At 35.7% G+C, this 22,301-nt stretch overlaps 1 protein-coding gene across 1 annotated transcript in view; it reads right to left on the bottom strand.

The window, feature by feature from the left end:
• Positions 1-22,301, bottom strand: part of plxna3 (plexin A3) — a 354,762-nt gene that overhangs the window by 161,458 nt on the left and 171,003 nt on the right. The window contains exons 7-8 of the mRNA XM_056464035.1: positions 20,163-20,319; positions 15,586-15,685 (exon numbers count right to left, since the gene is read on the bottom strand). Coding sequence (XP_056320010.1) covers positions 15,586-15,685; positions 20,163-20,319 — 257 coding nt within the window. The remainder of the gene's footprint in view (positions 1-15,585; positions 15,686-20,162; positions 20,320-22,301) is intronic.

Here is a 22,301-nt window from a genome sequence, read left to right as displayed (position 1 = left end):
AGGTGCTTTCTAGTAGAAATTACATGACGAATTAAAACCTGTCTGTACATTTCAGCATTTTACAATCCCATCAATTCAGGCAATATCAACAACATCTCTAGCAGAAATGCAGATAAAACAAGACAGCAACTCCAGTATTTTTCATTTATTCTTCATTCAAACTCTTTCTAGGTGGTTGCTGGGGTGTTTTGAGTGGTTGTTAGGTGGTTGCTAGGGTGTTCTGAGTGGTTGTTAGGCAGTTGCTAAGGCATTGCTAGGGTGTTGAGTAGTTGTTAGGTGGTTGCTAAGGTGTTGCTAGGTGGTTGCTAAGGCGTTGCTAGGTGGTTGCTAGGGTGTTGCTAGGTGGTTGCTAGGGTGTTCTGAGTAGTTGGTAAGATGTTGCTAGGTGGTTGCTAAGGTGTTGCTAGGCGGTTGCTAAGGTGTTCTAGGTCATTGCTAAGGTGTTGCTAGGTGGTTGCTAGGGTGTTCTGAGTGGTTGTTAGGAAGTTGCTACGGCGTTGCTAGGCGGTTGCTAAGGTGTTGAGTAGTTGCTAGGTAATTGCTAACATAAATTAAAACCGTAAGTCGGCTCAGTTGGAAAAGATAGAGAAACCTAATTCAGTATAGTTTGGAGGTTTGGAGTTAGTTTGGTGGTTGTAGCATGAATGGTCTAGGAGGAGATGAATTCTTAAAACAGTCTAAGAAGACCGAAGAATAATAAGTTTCAGTAGTATAACAGTATGTTGGCTTTCTCAAGCCACCATAATAAAGTCAATAGCCTGAACAACTGACCCACACTGCAAAAAAATATATCAATAAATTATCAGTTTTCCGTATTTTGGGATTCATGCTTTCATTTTTTCCTATTTATTTATGCTTTTGAATTGTATTATATGACCTTCATCTTTTTTCCAACAAAGTTTAAGCTTGACAAGTTAGAAAAAGTGATTTTTATGAAACTTTAAGAGTTTAAAGTGATATATTGTCTGGGTTGGTGTTGTATATTATGTTAAAATATCCTTGTAATAAACTTCCAGAACAGTTAGTGCAAATTTGGTGGTTAGTTTATAGTTTTACAGCTTAAGGATTAGCACTTCATAACTTTGCTCACATAATAACAAATGTATAACCATTTCAGTAAACAAACCAACAATCAAACCAAATCTAAATGTTTAAGTTCAGTAAACAAACCAACAACAAAACCAAATCTAAATGCTGAACCATCACGTCACACACAACCCAAAACTAGAGAAAGAGTGAACTTTTCCCTCTCCTCAACTGAACTTCTGGCTCAAGTCATTAATTCTCTCAATTCTTCAAATGCTTTGCCTATAAATCACATCATTGTCCTCGGGAACATCTCGAACGAGCCCTGGGTCAGACTTAAACTCTCATACAGACTCTCTTGATGTGAATGAAGACGCCGCCGTGCAAATCTGAGCGGTCAATATGTCACAAATCCGCTCTTTCACTCCAACACCCACAATTATTCCTCGAGGGCCATTGAACACCCGACTCGTTCTCAATTAGTCATTAACCCGACCCTGAAAAATCCTTTCAGACGGCCGCCTTAATGACATTCCCAATTAAACAGTCACGTCCTGCAGAGAAACATACGCGGGCGACACCTGTGGACGTAAGGGACGAAAGGCCAATGGCGCCACAAGAGACGAGAGTCCACGCTGGGAGAACGTTAGCGGACACTTCCGGCAGGGCGACTTTTCTACTTCACGCTGGCTCTCGTCTGCCACACTACTCTATGTAGTCTAGAATAGAAAGATGGCACAATATGACATACTAATCACGTCCTTCCCTCTGGAGGCACGGTTTGAATCGCCTTCAGAGAGTACTCGACAGTCCGAGCACAGCACACCTGCCGCTGCATCGCTCAGGAGAATCTCGGCATGGTCTGATGGGAGGACAAAACATCCTCTGGTTCTTCCATTTGAAACATTTTCACTAGCAAATCTACACCTCTCTGGAAGAATATCAAACCATAATGAATTTTGTTGGCGACTTAAGTAACTGATAACAGGTGGAAATAACAGCAAATAACGGACATCTAAGAGAGTTTGCTACAGTTTAGGTGTGCACTGTTTTTTATTTTACAATGGGGCTGTTAAATCCTTGATTCTCATTGGCTGATGAACATGGTAAGGTGTGCTATTATTGTCAGATATAAGCACAGCATAATGTGCAAAAGTCTTAAACCACCTCCAGTATTCGAAGCCTAAGACATTTAGCACAAATATATCCAGCTATGGAGCAAGTCCAGGTCATTTCTTTTTGGGTGAACTGTACCTTTAATACACAAATAGAAAATACGTACACAATATTCAGAACAAAACTACTTTTCTGAAACGATGTGCTATTTCATAAAGCATCTTTTAGCATTTCTAAGAGTACTTCCTTAGATTTAGCATGTAATGTCTTTCTTTTTCTGTATAATATTCAGGTCTGGACTCTGCGGAGGCCATTTCATGAGTGTCTTTGTTATATCAGCTTTGTTTCTCTCCATGATTTCATTACATTAGCAGTGTGTTTAGGATCACTATCATGCTGAAAAATATAACCATCACAACTTAGGTGCTTTCTACATGACGAATTAAAACCTGTCTTTACATTTCAGCATTCACAATCCCATCAATTCAGGCAATATCGACAACATCTCTGGCAGAAATGCAGATTAAACAAGACAGCAACTCCAGTATTTTTCATTTATTCTTCTTTCAAACTCTTTCTTTCATATGTCTTAAACAATTAGACTCAAAAAACTCCAACTAGAACCTGTGTGTTCTGGTTGTATTTTAATAAAAAGAATGAGAAGTAATATATAATGTCATTATACCCTCACTAAAATAACAAATGTAACTGTGGGCCTAATGACTTTTGCACAGTATATACTGTAATATATGCGAAATAATCGACTCTGGTCCATTAAATTATATCAAAATAATGTACATATAATGTAGCTTATTACACTTTGGCTGTGCACTATTTTCTATTTTACTATGGACCTGATAAATGCTTCTCATTGGTTGATAAACATTGCAAGGTGTGCCATTATTTTTAAATATTCGCATAGCTAGTTTAACAAGTACTTCCAGGAAGATATTTATACTGTAATATAAGGGGAAAACTGACTCCGGTCCACTAAATTATTAGAAAATAACGCATATCTAAGGTAAATTATTATACTTTGGCTGTGCACTTTCAGTTTTACTATGAGGCTGACAAATGCTTGATTCTCATTGGTTGATTAACATTGTAAGGTGTGCCATTATTTGCATATTTACGCATAGCTAGTTTAACAAGTACTTCCAGGCAGATATTTATACTGTAATATAAGGGGAAAACTGACTCCGGTCCACTAAATTATTAGAAAATAATGCACATCTAAGGTAAATTATTATACTTTGGCTGTGCACTATTTCTGTTTTAATATGGAGCTGACAAATGCTTGATTCTCATTGGACGATAAACATCGTACGCACAGCTAGTTTATATTTAATAAGTAGTTCAAGGCATTTGCTTAAATGCTTGATTCCCATTGGCTGATAAACATTATAAGGTGTTCCATTATTTTGATATATACACATAGCTAGTTTAACAAGTACTTCCAGGCAGATATCTACACTGTAATATAAGAGAAAAAAACTGACTCTGGTCCATTAAATTATTAGAAAATACCGCACATCTAAGGTAAATTATTACACTTTGGCTGTGCACTATTTCTAGTTTATTATGGAGCTGATAAACGCTTGATTCTAATTGGACGATAAACATTGCACGCACAGCTAATTTATATTTAATTAGTTGTTCCAGGCAAATGCTTAAATGCTTGATTCTCATTGGCTGATAAACATTGTAAAGTGTGCCTTTTTTCAGATATATGCAAAGCTGGTTTAAATTTAACAAGTAGTCCCAGTCATATTCTTATACCATAACATTAGTGGAGTAATTGACTCTGGACCATTAAATTATTAGAAAATAATGCACTTTCTAAAAGTGCAACAGCCCTATTGACAATTAATTCCACGTATAGCATTATTACACCTGTAGGCATTCTTCAGATGATATATTAAAAGAATGTGTGTGTGGTATTAGTTAGTTACACATCGGTAGTCAAGACCTGCCAGGAATTACTTCAGTCACGATTTATGTACAAATAATTGCACACCTCAAAATGTTCATCAGCCAATCAGATTCAAGCAGCTCTGTAGCATAACTGGAGATTAATTGACGATTGACAATTAGAAAATAATCAACAGATGAAGTGGTTGTGCGTTAAACCTCAGTGTGTGTTATTGTCTAAAAATTCAATGAACCTGAGTCAATTATTCTATTGATGCTACAGTAACCAAACCTGAAGCCATGTTATATTTTAAGACATTTGTCAGGTTTAAATTCTCAAACCAATGCTGTGTGTTGGACTAGTTTCTTAAACATCTCATCCAAAGCCTTTTATTTTTGACTTTTGTAGCTGTGAAATAACTGAAATAATTCAGCGTAGTGATATGAAACTGTAATGTGGTCTATGTGGAACAACTTTAGCTGTGCATTTATCTGACAAAAAAAACCTACCTGAGAATGTCTATCAGCCAATCAGAATTAGGTATTCAATAACCCTGTACTATAAAACATGCTAATGCGGTATTTTTGCAGTATGTAATGTGGTAAATTTAATATCCCTGCTGCCAGGCGTGGGAAGGTAAAGATGCAAAGTAGAGCTGATGGAGGAGGGCGCAGCGCTCCACTGCAGCTAAAATGCGCTGTAAATACTGCGAACGGATCTGCAAGTCTCGCCTGAAATATGCAATATGCTGTGTCAGGGGTTTAAGGCCCATCAATTCACTCAGCTTTAATTTGAGCGTGGGCTGAAAAACACAGCATGGCCAAATGGTGACACTCTGATGAAGTGAGTATTTTAACATCATTGGGAGTCTGGGCTGGACTTTCAACTCGGGCAAACGGCATCAAATCATGAGTTTGTGCACAGTAGTCAAAACGGAATTTAAAATGAACTGTATTTATGATCCTGATATATGTTCCTGTTCTGGATACATCTCTGCACGTTTTAACAAAGGGGAAAAAGGCAACAAAAAGTCATGACTTGCGTCTAAAATGAAGGAAAGTAAAACCGGTGAGCCATCTGACAAAAAGTGCCCTTCTGAATCAAATCAGCAGGATGCACTTCTGGATCTTTTACTAGCTTCGAAGACACTACTGACTACGTTTGCATGGACATCTGTAATCTAGTTATTTGCCTTAATAGACAATAATATAATTAAGGTGTTTACATGCTTTCATGTAAGTGTTTCATGCAATTTTGAGTGACTTTAACCGCAATTCGGCAGCTTCACCTTCACTCATGAACATTTCATTCATGCCCCCGTGACAAACTGGGGTATTAGATGCAAATAAGGAGTAAGGTCTGGTGGAAGAGTGTTATGGAATTTAATAACGCACGCCGAATGGAAAGAAAAAAAACTTCCACATTTCGCAATGTGCATATCTGCGGTTCTTAACGGACAGCCGCGTGTGTGTGGATCTTATCGGAAAATATGGCGAAAAGTCCTACATGACGGTAATAGTTTGATTGCGTTGTTTACTCCAATAATGCCTCTTATATATGCACACTCCACATGTCTTAACTCCTTTTATGTTTAGTTCAGTTATGACTTTAGTCGGATTAAGGTAATCAAAAATCTGCTTACATTGTGACTCTTAATCAAAGTATTGTCTTAATTGTATTAAAAATCTATTCAAGTAATGGTGTCCATGTTAACATACTCAAAGTTTGACTCACACTGTCAGGGCTCTGCGAACTTGGCTTTGCGAAGCAGCATTTTCTGTATGTCCGCACATCAAAAGCAAGTATGCTATGGCTCACACTTATTGATAGTGGAAGATTTACGGTGAGTCATGTCAGGAATCCAACCATGTTTTCCTTACAGAAACAGGCTCAGCCATCACACTGAATCAGTTAAGCTATATATTTATGTTTCAATGTAATTAATGCTACGCACTTTAAACACAGCAAGTAATATGTGAACGATGTTTGCAAATGGATTATAATTTTAGCTCTTTGGAATGGGGGTGGGGGTGAAATCGGCCAACCTTGGGGGGCGTGTGTCCTAAAAGTTTGAAAATCCCTGATCTAGATAACGTTATCTTGGTGAAACCAAGCAAAAGGCACGATAACACAGCAGAATACCTAACAGAAGAATCAAACAAAAGGCATAGAAAAGGTACAAAAGCAGCAAATGTTCCTTATTGTTGACCCTTTCAACTACACTCGCTCAAAACCTTCCCAACTATTCAGAAAGCGGTGAGAGAGGACACAGACGTCCTTTGATATGCACTTCCTGGTAACTTGAGGCCACGCATATCTAGGTTGAGCAATAATACACAAAAGAGGTTCACATGTTTAATGAATGCCCACATTCACATCCAAAACTAACTAGCGCTGGAAAGACTCGCTAGCAGCTGCATGGGAAGATGAAACGGAATAAAGAGTTGTGGCTTTACATAAGCCATTTCATAACAAAATATCCTGAAATGCACTATGGCTTCGACTACCTTGCCCATGTATATTACACCAGGATTCCTTTTATCCCACTGTGAAAGACGAGGTTAAGAGTAGGTCTGAGTGGCTGAAGAATTGTTGGGGGAAAAAAGATGGTGGACAACTAAGTGCCATCCACCGCTGTCACATTATTTCCCCGATCTGTCCAATGCCAATCACAATTCTGACTCTCTTATAAACCAATGCACTGCTAATTAGGGAAGTAACTATTCACCGTGAGCAAGTTGAAAATTGATAGAAATGTTGAATGAATACCGATGCATGTTTTGAACAGAGGGGGCGCTGTGTTTACAGGTGCAAACTCGCTTTACCTGCACATAAGCGGCGAGCAAGAGGTGGAGCGGCAGAGTAAAATATAATTACAGCAGTGAAGTGCGCCTGACAAAACACAAACCGTTTACAAATTCTGCGACAAGACGCTTATTTATACTAACACAACAACGAATATGATGCACATAAACCATCAGCACAATGAAAAACTACTGTGACAGACGTTGATGTGTATAGATAGATAATGACTATAGAGAATAAAGACAATAAAGAATATTAGACAATCAATAAACATACAATTAATCAATACTTGCATTTCTTTATACATGATTACAATGTGTTTTCAGTATATACTGACAATTTTCAATGGCGAATTCAACACAACATCAACTGAGAAAAATGGGGTTAAGAGGGGATCTGAGTGGCTGAAGAATTATGGAAAAAAGACGGTGGACAATTGACGTCACACAATCGTATGAAACTAATATTTCCCCGACCTGTCCCATGCCAATCACATTTCTGACTTTCTTATAATCTGATCCACTCCTATGCTACGTCACACAATCGCCGGGCTAAACGCCGTTCCCAAAGGGCTTTTGTGAAAACAGGAAATCTGGCACAGGCCACGGGCCATGCTGGCAAGTTAGCGGGCCGCACTCGGATGTGGGTTGCCATGGCAACTGCCGAGCCCGGCACGATGGATCAGCATGGGTGCTTGCACTTACAAACACACACACACGCATGCAGACTGTAGAGTGTGGGTTTGTGCATCTAATTTACCTGCATGTGCAACACCAAGGTGCAAATTGACGCGGTCACATGGCGGCTCCCTCCAGTTGTCCCATTTCATCCTCCTTTTGTCTCCCCTCCCAATTTCCTCCCTTTGATAAACCAATTCGCATTTCCCTCCCGTTTCGATGCAAATCACCGCTGGAACGGCCAAAATGGGCTGGGATAAAAAACAAAGGAGGTGCTAACAATGTGCGATTGTGCTGGCTGACTGGGTTAAGTGATGTAAAGCGCTCGAATGAAAAGGAGTAGTGGCGAAGGGAAATAAATAAGTGGGTTCCTGTCCGCCGGGAAGAACCGACACGTCTCCACCCACTGCATTGACTGCACTGTGACTGAAGTGCAAATGAACATGTATATAGAGAGAAGAGCAGACTCTCAGGCCCGGGTCTTGGCGTGATTGTGGTGTTTGACTGAATTGAATTCACTGACCTGCGTTTAAAAACAGTGAACTAGTAGGGGCTCGCACAGAACGTTCCACTGCAGTCATTTCCCATTGTTTTCCAATGTAAACATGCACTGAATGGATGTGTTTTGACTGGATTGTTTGTGTCCTTTGCATAAACAGTTCAAGAAGTTTATCTATTTGAAACACAACTCTATATTGTGTGTAAATAAGGCCAATAAATAGTAAGAGCTGTGCTGTGCTGATTTAAAAAGGTGCACTAGAAGTTTTAGCAATGTTTCTCACAGACTTTCACTCTAATGGATGGTACGGTATGGTTCCATACGCTTTTATGTCGCTTACACTGTCAAAAGGTACCAAAAAGCAAACCATACTGCACCACTTTTTTGGAACCCTTTGCAAAGCATGACAAGGGGGTACAAAAAGGGGGAGCTAGACGCATAACTGAACGCTATTGGTTTACGGAGAATCATCACTAGCAAAGACATTACACTGTAATGCTATATACATTTAATGATGAGCCATGGCCGCCTCGAGCTTAAACAAACCTTTTCGTTGTCTTGATATACAGCTTTACTTTGACATTTCCTTGAGTGAGAATGACAACGACTGAAACTTTGTTGTACACCATTGGTACCTTTTTGGCAGTGGAAACGCAAGCCTGATAAGGGGACCCGTACTGACCTGTACCATGCCGTACCAGTCAGTGGAAAGGGGCCATTAGAGGGCATTCCACACCAATTGCATTTTCAAGTCCAATGCATTACATTTCCATTGTTTTTCTATGTAAATGCGCTTGATGGATATGCATGACCCCTACACTTATGTCTTGCAGTGTCTTGCACGTGAGCATCATGTTTTTAAAATGCTGTATCAAGTTAAATAAATGTCAATTTTCATATGCAGCGTCATTTATTAACGTCCGTTCCAAAGCAGTGGAGCAATCAGAAGAACTAGGAGGCGGGGCAAGTGTTGCAAGCTTCTGTTTACTGTAGCAAATCGGCTTGACAACTGAGCAAAGGAGGCGCTTTTGAAAAACCATTCCTAAGCGCAGAGTCTAATATATACATTTAGGTCAATATGTGTATTAGTCTGAAGAAACACAGCAGACGGGCTAATTGTAAAAGCAAACTCAATCTCTGGCACTTATGGAGCATCAGAAATGGTGGTTTCCCCGCACAAAAAGGCTGTAATAAAAGCAGTGCTGGTCTCTCAAGTAGAGCTTTACCAGACATTTTAAAAAATACTATATGAAAAAGACATTGAAACATTTTATTTTATTAAATGATGAATATTTTTGATTCTGGAGCGTGCGGTGCTTATGATTATTCAACATAGGTAAAGCTTTTTGAAAATCTATTTGTAGTGGTTACGGTCAAATTATGGTTGGGCCATGTCACGAAAATTCAACGTATGGAAACATTTAGCATCTTTGTTCAAGTGAATTCCAAGTATATGGGTTATATTGGTGCCGTGACCCGGATGGGAGTAAAGTTTGGGGTTGAGACAAATAAAGGCCAGCTGGTAAAAGTTGTGCCAGAAAACCTCTCTCCGCTTGTAAAACCTCATTAATACAAAGTGTCAGCATTACTGAATGGCAGACAGCATGTCAGAAGCTTGATGTGACAGCCAATCCCATCCAGCTTGGACCATACCACAAAAAAGGCACAGAAGTACTACTAGTAGTAGTTGTTGTAGTACGAGTCCTGGTATGTATATAAACATTTTCATGGCATTGGGTGATTACCAACCATGATAATACAATTTTCCTCCATTATTACATACTGTTATTATCTGGTGTTGTGTGAATGTGACTGGCCTCGCGTCTGCATTAGTATATTTGCAATATAGTATGTCTAGCACCTGAAAAGTTTTACATTTTTCAACTTCAACCATGAGTAAACTACCCATCGCAACTCGAAGAAACCACAATTCAATTTGGTAACGTTTGACATGACTCTATTCATAATAAATAAGAAGCTTTTTTTAAGATGCCCTGTGTGAATGGGGTACTACGTCCAACTCCCAAGCCAAAATGCCAGGCTCCCCCGGACAAAAACCAGCAGACTGAGGAACAGCTTTTTCCCCAGAGCTGTCTTCCTTTTGAACTCTGCCCCTCACTGACTCTTTTGCCCCCCCAATACACCCCCCACACTCCTCTAACTTATACTCCTCACAATCACTGCACTATTTAACATTTGCACATTTAAAGTTTGCACATATTCATTGCACTGATTCATTTACTTGAACTGTACATACCCACAGCACAGGGACATTTATAATTTGTAATTATGTTTATCTATCTGCCACTCCTGATTATTAATAGCATCATGTACATATATTCATTTATGCAAATCTCTGTTCATAGCTAATACAACCTGTATATAATGTTGATAGTACATCCATCTGTAAATATCACCATAGTTTTTCTATAACTGCACTTTATAACTTATACCTGTATCCTGCACTTGCTGCTATTGCACTGCTGGTTAGACCGAAACTGCATTTCGTTGCCTTGTACTTGTACATGTGTAATGACAATAAAGTTGAATCTAATCTAATCTAATCTAATCTAAAAATGCCCAGCTGAATTCCAGTTGGAACAGTAACCACACTTTAGGTTCCAGTTACCTGCATCTCATGCCATGTTAAATCAAATTAATTGCATTATTCATTTTAACTGCATCAAGTGTGTTTGGAAATTCAGGTTTCATATGCTAAAATACCCTTCATAACTTTAAATTTATTCCATTTCAAAAGCTGCTTTGTTATGATCTGTACGGTCTAAAGCGCTATTTAAATATTTTTGACCTGACTTTAACCGAAAAAAAAAAACATGCAAATGCACTGCAAATATAACCTGAACCACAGACGGAAACCATCCCACAGACACTACCTGGACCTCACTGCAATTACACACCAGCCCCAACACCTCTGGAGCAATTACTCTCATTTACTGACCACAGGCAGCGCTCAAGCACAGCACTCCTTTTATAGCCTGTGGGAACTTCTTACGCTATTCTAAGCAAATGTATGAATTCAGCAGAAAGTTTGATGATTTCTGAGGAATTTTCAGATCTTCTTATAATGCTTTGTTTTAAGCATGTCGGAAAGAAATCTAAATTTACTCTCCTGATTTTTATATGTGGTTAAAGACAAAATGATTAGCCTTCCTGGGGATATTTTTTTCTTTTTCAAATATTTCCTAAATGATGTTTAAGAGAGCAAGGAATTTTTCACAGTATTTCCTATAATATTTTTTTTCTTCTGGAGAAAGTCTTTTATTATTGTTTTAATTTGGCTAGAATAAAAGCAGTTTTTATTATTCTTACAATATTTTCTTTTCTCTTGTTTACAGAGCAAACCATTGCTATACAACGACTTGCCGAATTCCCTAACCTCCCTAGTTAACCTAATCAATCTAGTTAAGCCTTTAAAGTGCAATTTAATCTGAATACTAGTATCTTGAAAAAATATTTAGTAAAATATTATGTACTGTCAACATGGCAAAGACAAAACAAATCAGGGCTATTAATTCAGGAGGGCTACTAACTCTAGAGACTTCAGCTGTATATAGTAGTGCTTGTTTTAACCAATGTGTCTGTGCACTTCATTATTTTGTAAAAAATTTATTTGCCCTCATAATCTTTTATCAAACACCATAACCTTCCCTGCCCCCTCAAAACAACTTTTCTTCACTTCTGGTCACATGGAATGACTTTAGGGCGGGGTTATCAGGGCATGTCTCGTTTCTGCCCTGCTTTTGTTTAATTCCCAATCATCCTTCATTTTTTATCAACGCTCTTCTTCCAACGATTCAATTGGTTCCCTAAGAATAAAACCATGCACCACCCATCTTTTTTTTTTTTTTATCATTTTAGGACCATTTCAATCAGATAGACGTCACAAAATGGGGAAAATAGACAATCTTAATTTCTATTTCATAGTAACTTAAACAAGACTGGAAAACGTCATTTCCTTTTTTCTATTTTTAGGTTTGGCCTGAATAGGTTAATTTGATGATTTGATTATTATTGAGTTTATGTTTCATAATTATCAAACATAATTATTCATGTTTGAGTATTTGCTTTAATGTTTTGATTTTGTGAATGAAGACTTCTATTCTATCAATGCAAATCAGGATTTAAGGCAGCTAAGGTAGAAGGTGGGGTGAGTAAGGGGTGAGGAAACAATTTTCAGACCGTGAGTTGGTGTGTGGTGACTGGTGCTGCTGATTAGCAATGAAGCTGTTTCACTGTTTTGATGGATCACGATGTGATAAAAATAAACTACGAAAAGGTTCCACAACGGACTCCCGTGTCACTACTTACCCTTACTAAGATACTAGTTTACAACAAAATTCCACTACAAAGCCAAAAATAAAATCTAATAAAAATATGTATATAGTAAAGCAGAAAAACACAAGATGATGGCCAAAATATGTCCAAATAGCACAAAAAAACATATAGATTGATAGGAAAAAACAGCACATTTTATCTATGAGAATACTAGTCATACATGTGAAAAGTAACAATCATACATTTTAGAAAGGAAAGAATTTTAATAAACAAGCTAAATTAATTTTGATAAGGCAAACATAAACACTCCAATATCCAGGAACATCTGTCCAATCCTGCTTGAGCATCATCATGAACACATCTGTGTTGAGCTTGTGTCTATAAATAAAGCCAATTGAATTTCCGCCAGCATGACTTGACTTAAAATTCACTTTTAAACACATCTTATCATTCGTAAGGCTAATGTTAATTTACAAGAAATTGACAGAAAATTCGATCTGAGTCTCACCTTATGTGTGAACTGAATCAACTTAAAATGAATAGTTTTATATTTTCGTCTTTAGCTTCATGGGGTGTTAGTTCTTTATATTACAACACACAGAGTTTCATTTACTTCTTTGCTTAAAATCAAAGTTTACAATACTGTGATTCTCCTCATGTTTTTTTAAATCCCTATGGGAAGAATCTGTGCAAAAGTCACTGGGAACACACTAATTCACTCTTTTTGCTTATTTGTTCAAAATATTTATTGCATTAAAGATGATAAGTTAACATTGAACTAATATTTTACAGCATTTTAGTTATTAATTCACTCATGCTATTATTAATTCTCAATATTAAAAAAATACATGTAAAAATAAACAACAGAATGAATAGATACTGTAAAATAAGTCATGTTTATTCATAGCTATTGATTTAAACTACTGATTTGACTAATTAAGCTAGACAACCACACCATTAATGTTTAAATGTTTAATATGCATTTTGAAAAACACAAATTATTAGTAATATTATTAAATTCTGGACAGATATTTCTGGAATTTTAAACTGAATTGATCATTTTACTACACTGTAAAAATATTTGTATATCAACACTCATATGACAGTGTATTTTAACTAAAATTACCCAAAGCTTGTGATATAAAGATGTCTATTTAGAGTTTTGATCTGTATTATGGGACATTGATATCTGTTTAACATTGCTTATGTTGTCTTCAAGCAGTTTTAACTACATATTTCTGCATTGGTTATGTATTTTTTAGAACAATAAAACAACAAATAATTTGTTTTCAAACTGTATCCTTTTCCTTTTATTTCACACATTATGCAATTCAGAGTGTGCCTCACACAGGTGAGTGGGCTTGACAAACCACCTATAGAAAACACACTCTTTCATCTCTCTGATACTTGCACCAGTTTAGCACCAGACACTTTCTTACAATCGCTCAATAAATAAAGATAAAAACAGTGCATTTCTGAGTGTGCCTCACGCAGGTGAGTGGGCTTAATAAACCACCTGTATAAACAATCTTCTCTCTATATATACACTGAACACTTTAGCTAAATGCCATTTTACAAGAACTCAATAAGAAAAACAATGTTTACATGTGAATGCACATCAAATCATGTTGCACTACTCGTTTTCTTCAACCACAAAATACCTTGTTTGCACAATATTGTCCTGTTTTATATAAAAGTACTGGAACAGTATGTCTTAAGCCAGATTTACTTTCGCCTGGTGCCGCAAGGCGCACCTCCGCTGACTACACACACACCTCACGAAATGGACGAGGTTTTTATACTTGAGAAACTGACCGGAAAGATCAGACGGATAAACATAGAAGTAAGAAATTTCCGGAACTACGTCATATTATTAATATTATTGAAGGTTTTTTAACTAATTATATTTATTATTTTTTTAGAAATTATTTAAATGATTATAAAGATTTTTATAACCACTCAAGAATTTAATCAAACTATGCTGCATCAATTGCTTTTGTTCATATCTCAGACAGTTTTACCTATTAAAGTTTATTAAAATACTAATGACAACAGAACACGGGTTGCTCTACAAATATGTTTTTATTATGGAAAGAATAAACCATTATCACCAATAAAGCCTAGAAAAACAGCGCATCAGTATATTGTAAACTGATATACAATCGCTTTAAATACGCATTTCCAATTTTCAAAGAAATAATTTGTGACTTCATTTTAGTTTTGTAACTATTAAATTAAAACCTTTTAATGGTGGAAAAACTAATATTCTGTAATATTAAAACCACCCGGGGCTCTACTTTTGCCACGGCCTCTCTTTTTGATTTTAACAAACGTATCCCTCAAGTTTAAAAAAAAAATTTATAAAAAAAATTCCTCCATCCCACTGCTGTTGCAACTTCTAGCCAAGAATTATTGGTTATTGGTTATTGGTTATAAGAATTATTATCTGATTATCCCTATGATTACGCATGGACGAATCATAAAGGTGTCAGTACAAGTGTACATGTTGCAAACAAAATCTCTTCAACGTGACTCATATTCAACTCAAATGAAACGCAGCTCAGCGTGAACCGTTCGCTAGAGTCTCAAAAAATGTTGTTCATGTAGCACCGTCGTCCTGCGAGACACCGCATTTCATTCCACTCTATGTCCACACATGTAGCAGAATGACAATAAAGCTCAACTAGACTGAAACTTCATTCATTTTCAAATCCTTCGGCTTAGTCTCTATTTCAGAGGTTGCCAAAGCGGAATGAACCGCCAACTATTCCAGCATATCTTTCATGCAGTGGATGCCCTTCCAACCACATGCCGGTACTAGGAGATCACCCATACACACTCATTAACACACATACACTACGCACAATTTAGTTTATTTAAGTCACCTGTACCGCATGTCTTTGGACTGTGGGGGAAACTGGAAAACCCAGGGGAAACCCACGTGAACAAGGGGAGATCATGCAAACTCCACATAGAAATGCCAACTGGCCCAGCAGAGACTCGAAACAGTGACCTTCCATTACAGACGACTAACGCTACAGCAATTATTTTCATGTGAGTAATTTCAGCAGAAGAACTTGCTCTATTAATAGCAAGGAGGAGACACTGAATCAAAAAGTGCTGAATCAATTGGTGGTGAAAAAAACTAAAATGCTGACAAAGTGAATCACTTCAGTTGTAAAAGACTGTGAATCCATTCAAACCCAGCTTGAAGTTTCACATGTCTTAAAGGCTTTTTTGACTGTAGCACTTACGATTGCAGGACGCTGCAGTTGTAGAAGACGAAGTCAGTGGTGATGAATTTGAGCCCTGTCTCTTTGGACTTCAGAGAAAGCTTCACGACCCGTTTATCGCCTGGAAAAAGAAGAGAAAGAGACCGTAATGAAGGAGAAAATGCGGCAGAAATGAAGTTAGGGCCGTTTGAGCCGGCACTGACGCTCTAATGCAGACTCCGGACCCCCGCTCCGCACATATACTCAGTAATGCTCACGTTCCTAATATATTTGATTGCGAGACCATTTATCCACTTCTTCCATCTGTGAGCGAAATGCACTTACGTTTCAAACTCGGCAGCCCTTTTGCGTTCCATAATGACTACATCTCTGCCCATCAAATTATACTTGTGGGCCTCTCTTCACTATAATTGACATAATATTTCCATTTGGACATGCAATAATTGTTATTAATGGGAATACCAGGCTTCCGGAGTCTAAAAGTTGCCATCAGGAGATTTTGAATTCTTAGAGTACCTTAAAAATGTAAAAAAAAGAAAAAAAAGGGGGGGCTCAAAAGAGATTCGTGTAATTATCAGTCATCACAAAAGGAAGGGGAAAAAAGACTGGCATAAAATGGGCAACGTGGAAGGATAGGATTAAATTAAATCAAATTAAATTTTATTTCTAAAGCACAAATTGTTCCAGAGCAGCTTAATAGACTTGGTCAGAGCAGATGTATTTAATTTTGACGGAAATGAAAACGAGGTTGAGAGTGACAGATGTGTCTGGATGATTGTTGAGAGATGGAAAATGTGTTTTCATAAACTTCCAATGGACAAATGAGTCAGTAAAACATGGCTTGTGTAAAACAGATGGACATCAAGAAAATGTGAATTATTTCATTTGACTAGTTTTATCTCACACTGCTAACCCCATGTATGCAGAAAAAAATTAATAAGTAATAATATTATAGCTTTTTAAACACCAATTCAACTGAAATTCTTCTTACTATTATTAATTTAATGGGGTTTTTTTTCCCGAGCAAAAGTAAGAACAGAACATTGGGAGGATCTAAGTGTGTGCTAAATTATTTTATTTTATTTATATTTATATATATATATATATATATATATATATATATATATATATATATATATATAGTTTTAATATTTATTTCATTTTATTTTTATTTTATTTTATCTAAACAAATTAGAATGAAACATTTTTTATTTATATTTTTAATATTTTTTCTTTTATTTTTATTTTATTTCTTTTCTGAGAATTTTTATTTAATTTTATTTATTTATTTTTCTTTTATTTCAATTTCTGAGCAAAAATAAGAACGAAACATTGGGAGAATGCAAGTGCGCGCTAAATTATTTTGTTCATTTATATACTAATTATATTTAATTTAATTTATTTATAAACAAAAATTCAATTCAAATTCTTTTTCTTCTTAATAATTGAATTTAAATTCGTGTTGTATCTGAGCAAAAATAATAATGAAATATTGGGAGGATCTAAGCCCATGCTAAATTATTTTAGATTTATTTTATTCATTTATTTTTTCTGAGGAAAAATAAGAACGAAACATTGGGAGGATTTATGTGCATGCTACATTATTTAATATATATATATATATATATATATATATATATATATATATATATATATATATATATATATATATATATATATATATATATATATATATATATTTTTTTTTTTTTTTTTTTTTTTTTTTTTTACATTTTTATTAATTTATATTTATATTTTTATTTAATTTATTTTATTTTACTTTTAAAAAATTCTGATCAAAAATAAGAAGAAAACATTGGGAGGATCTAAGCTCATGCTAAATTCTTTTGTTTATTTATATATATTTAATATTTTGTTAAATTATTTTATTTTATTTTATTTCTTATAAAATAAAAATGAAACATTGGAAGACCGTAAGCGTGTGCTAAATTATTTTGTTATATACTTCTTATTGTTATTTAATTAAATTTTATTTAAACAAAAAAAAAAATCTAAATTAAATTCATCTTACTATCAATAATTTAATTTAATATATTTATTTTTGAGCAACAATAATTATGATATTGGGAGAATCTAAGTCCATGCTAATTTATTTAAGATTTATTTTATTTATATTTTATTTTAATAAATTTTTTTTCTGAAGCAATAATACCAATGAAACACTGGAAGGATCCAAGTGTGTAATTTAATTAATTTATATATATATATATATATTTTTTTTTTATAATTATTTATTTATTTGATTTTTTGTTTTGCTTTATCTTAATTTTTTTCTGAGCAAGAATAAGAATGAAAAATTGGAAGGATCTAAGCCTGAGCTAAATAATTTTATTTATTCATATTTATTTTATTTCATTTTTTTTTTCTGAGCAAAAGAAAGAACAAAACATTGGAAGAAACTAAGAATGTGCTAAATTATTTTGTTTACTCATATACTTATTATATTTATTTAAACAATAGAATGAAACATTGGGAGGATCTAAGCCAGTGCTAAATTATTTTATTTTTTGATTTATATTAATATTTATTTTATTTTATCTAAACAAAAATAACATTGAAACATTTTTGAGGATCTAAGCATGTGCTAAATTATTTGACTTATTGATTAAAATTTTTATTTATTTTACTTTATTTTTTTAGCCAAAATAAGAATGAAAAAATTATGATAAATTATTTTTAAAATATATTTATTTTATTTTATTTAGTATTTTATTTTTATTTTTTATTTATTCCAAGCACAAATACGAACTAAACATTGGGGTGATCTAATCCCGTGCTAAATTATTTACAATATTTGGCTCTATGATATTATAATGATTAAAGCAGCCATTAGTGCTGTCAGTATGTCAAGGGAAAGAGTTGATCTTGTCTGGGAAAGTCAGCTTTGAGTCTGGAGGACAGGAAAACATCCTCTGCTGTTTGGATCTTATCAGAGTAAATGCCATATTCAATTTAACATCAATCAATATCGGCTCCGCTCCATGTTGCACTGAAAAATATCCCCATTTCCAGTGGAAGAAATTTATCGTAAACATGGATTGTGTGAATAATACATTGTATACGCAAACTGTTGATTTCTATTGACATCTTGCCCTTTGTTGTGTTTTATCTTTCTCTTTTCCATGTAATATTTTAGGCATTAAAGTCATTTGTAATTGTAGCCTGGCCTTTCCTGCTTTTTATTTGGTTTGATGTTGTGCACTGGAGATGTGACAAAACTAATAAAAATCAATATTAAATACAGACGATGCTTCAGTCTATTTATCTGAATTCAGCTGATACACAATATTGACCAAATCATATTATCTACAAATATTAAATCTTTTGAAGATCCAGTCAACCTTTTTTTTCTTTAGTTGCATGATTCTGGATGAACTGAGAATTATTGTTTTTTATTTATAGGGCACCTGTGATGAAAATCCACTTTTGGAAGCTGTTTGGGCAGAACTTCAGGTAGGTATAGTGTGTCTACAGTCTTATTTGGGTGATATAAAGACAATAAGTCCCTTTTTTTAATTCCTGATGTTAAAATAGGATCCAAATCCCTCCCAATTTGAGGCCCACCACAACATAAACGAAGGAGTGTGGTTTTCCCCGCCCACCAAATTGATTGACAGCCATGTATTAACAAGTCTCCATAAAAAGATCTGTTCAGCTCTCTGTGATCATCAGCACCTCAAGAATGAGTTTGTAAGATTAAAACATTTATAAAACAGTGCATGTTTGTTATAAAGTCAGTAAAATCAATAGGTAATTCATCACCACAGCTGCATAGTGTCAGTACAAAAATAAAAGAAGATGCTTGAATCTCGGATTGTGGACATTAAATCAGGTTTATTTTGTACATTAACATAATACATATCCATACAGCAATGTGTATTAACGTATATCCTGTCACATTTGCCATGCAAAAACAGTGCAAAGCTAAATGTGTGTGTGTGTGTGTGTGCTGTAACAACATTGTGTGTGACTCATTGTTGCAGAAAGGCTTGAATTAACTCCACAACAAATTTTATCAGGGTTTTTCACAGCGGAATGAACCGCCACTTACTTGACAGATTTATGTATTTTTAATTTTAGGTGGTTTGTTTATGTGTATTATGTTTGGTAAAATAAATTCTAATTGCATCTTTAGTGATTTTTCAAGTAATTTCAAGTCTTGTCCCAATAGGTAGATTTAGAGGTTTTTGCAAAAAAAGCACAAGTGGATTTAGCTGGTTTTGACGCAAAAGAAAATTTACCTTGTTAAAAACCAAAGAATTGTCTGAAGTGATATTTATGAATAAAACGTTATTTTATTTACTAGCTAATAACCTTTTCATTACATATAAAATGAAACTCCTGAACCTAATCAGAGGAGTCTGATAGAAAACACTTATTTACAAAAAAAGGGGTCTTTTAGAGAGGATTTAGAGGGTTTTGCATCTGAACTCTTCATATGTTAATTAATATGCTAATTGAAACAAGAGTGTGATCTTTAAGGATTAATAGTGCAGCTCTTTTTATTTTTTTTTATCATTTTCACTAATAAACACGTCACATTTTTTCAGTCAATTGCAATCTGAATGGTGTCTTACCGTATCCCTGAGTGACAGACGGGACGTCCCGAAGGGAAGGGGACATGCAGAGGATTTGTCCTTTAGCCAGCACTTCTCCTGGACTTTCTGTGAGCTCCTCAAACACACACGTCACCCCCGCAGAGAGGTTCGGGACGTTCGCCACCTTCACACTCAGCTGGAGCACAAACACACACACACACACACACACACACACACACACACACACACACACACACACACACACGCTTCTGTCAGACACGCTACATGATCACGTGACCTGCCTGATTAACATGTGTGAAAGCAGCATTTTGTCACAATTCTGTTAGGAATGAAGGAGGGAAAAATCAAGTGGAATAGAAAATCCTGACATTATTTAAATCACTGACATGTTGTTTTTTTCCCCAAGAAATGTAAAAAATAAAAATGAAGATTTATGGCCAATGAATAAATAAAATTCATCAAAGAGACCATCACATTTATTCTTTGGTTTGCTTACTCATTCATCCTTTTCGGCTTAGTCCTTTTATTAATCTGGGGGTGCCACAGTGGAATGAACCAACCTATCCAGCATATGTTTAACGCAGCAGAGGCTCTTCCAGCTGCAACCCATCACAGGGAAACATCCATACACTCTCATTCACACACATACACCATGGACAATTTTAGCTTACCCAATTCACCTATAGCGCATGTCTTTGGACTGTGGGGGAAACCGGAGCACCCGGAGGAAACCCACACAAACACAGGGAGAACTCCACATAGAAATGCCAGCTGACCCAGCCGAGGCTCAAACCAGTGACCTTCTTGCTGTGAAGCCATCGTGCAACCGTTGTAAATTGTTTTAGATAAAAAGATAATAGATAATAATAATGCAAAAGTAATAAATCTTAGTAATTATTTTACATCTAATTCAATGAAAAGATTATCAAGCTTCAAGACGCAAAAATAAAAACACCATGAAGGCATAACAAAAGTTTCCTGAAGTCATCTGACAGATTACATTTAAGCATTAATTTACTAAAAATATAAGTCATTGCTAAAGGCTAATACTTTGTTGATGCACCTTTGACAGCAATTACAGCCTCAAGTCTTTTTGAATATGATGCCACAAGCTTGGCACACCTGTCTTTGGGAATTTTTGCCCATTCCTCTTTGCAGTACCTCTCAAGGTCTATCAGGTTGCATTGGAAGCGACGGTGTACAGCCATTTTCAGATCTCTCCAGAGAGGTTCAATAGGATTTAGGTCTGGGCTCTGGCTGGGCCACTCAAGCACATTCACCGAGTTGTTGTGAGCCACTCCATTGATATTTTGGTGGTGTGCTTTGGGTCATTGTCCTGCTGTAAGACGAACCGTCGCCCCAGTCTGAGGTCAAGAGCACTCTGAAGCAGGTTTTCATTCAGGATGTCCCTGTACATTGCTGCATTCATCTTTCCCTTAGAATGGTTTAGAATGGTATAACAGTAGAGTGAAATGCACAACCTTCAATTTGGGATTTTAAAATATACTGTGTAAAAATTACTAAGGGTGTTTTCACACCTGTAGATCCATTGTTTTGTTCCAAATAAGGGATTAAAATTGTTACAGTGTTGCACTATATTCTTGGTGTGGTTCGCTTTCACATGGTAAAGTTTCTAAACGGACCAAAATAGCTAAAAGAAGTCACGTGCGAGTAAACTCTACTCACATTAAGAGTTCCACTGTCCCGCTCAGGTCATATACGTCGTTATTTGAATTCATGACGATAAGCAATAAGACATTATAAGCGAAAACCTGTGCTTTCATTTTGAATGGTGACACCCACACACATAATCACCAAATATAAATCAGAGAGATGAGCCTTTCTCGTACATAGCCGTTGGCTAGAATTTTGCATTATAGAGAGAAATAACAGATAAACCAAGACTGCAGTTTTCCTAATGGATAAACAGCTCTCGTTAATATGCTTTCACTTTTACACATTTACCAGTAGCAATGATGACAACCCGCCCTACTCATAATTCTCTCTTCATATAGCCATTTATGCCTATTGCATATCCATAATACACTGTGATATAGCCTGGTTCGTTAGTTTGTTGGATCATATTGCTTTTTTAATACAATCGATTCACTCCAGAGTTAGTTTCAATAGAGCCGAGACCACCTCATTTAGGCGATC

Source organism: Danio aesculapii, chromosome 8, assembly GCF_903798145.1.
Source record: "Danio aesculapii chromosome 8, fDanAes4.1, whole genome shotgun sequence".
In the NCBI taxonomy this organism is placed as follows: domain Eukaryota; kingdom Metazoa; phylum Chordata; class Actinopteri; order Cypriniformes; family Danionidae; genus Danio; species Danio aesculapii.
The sequence above is the reverse complement of the archived record's forward strand: the minus strand, read 5'-3'. Positions and strand labels throughout refer to the sequence as shown.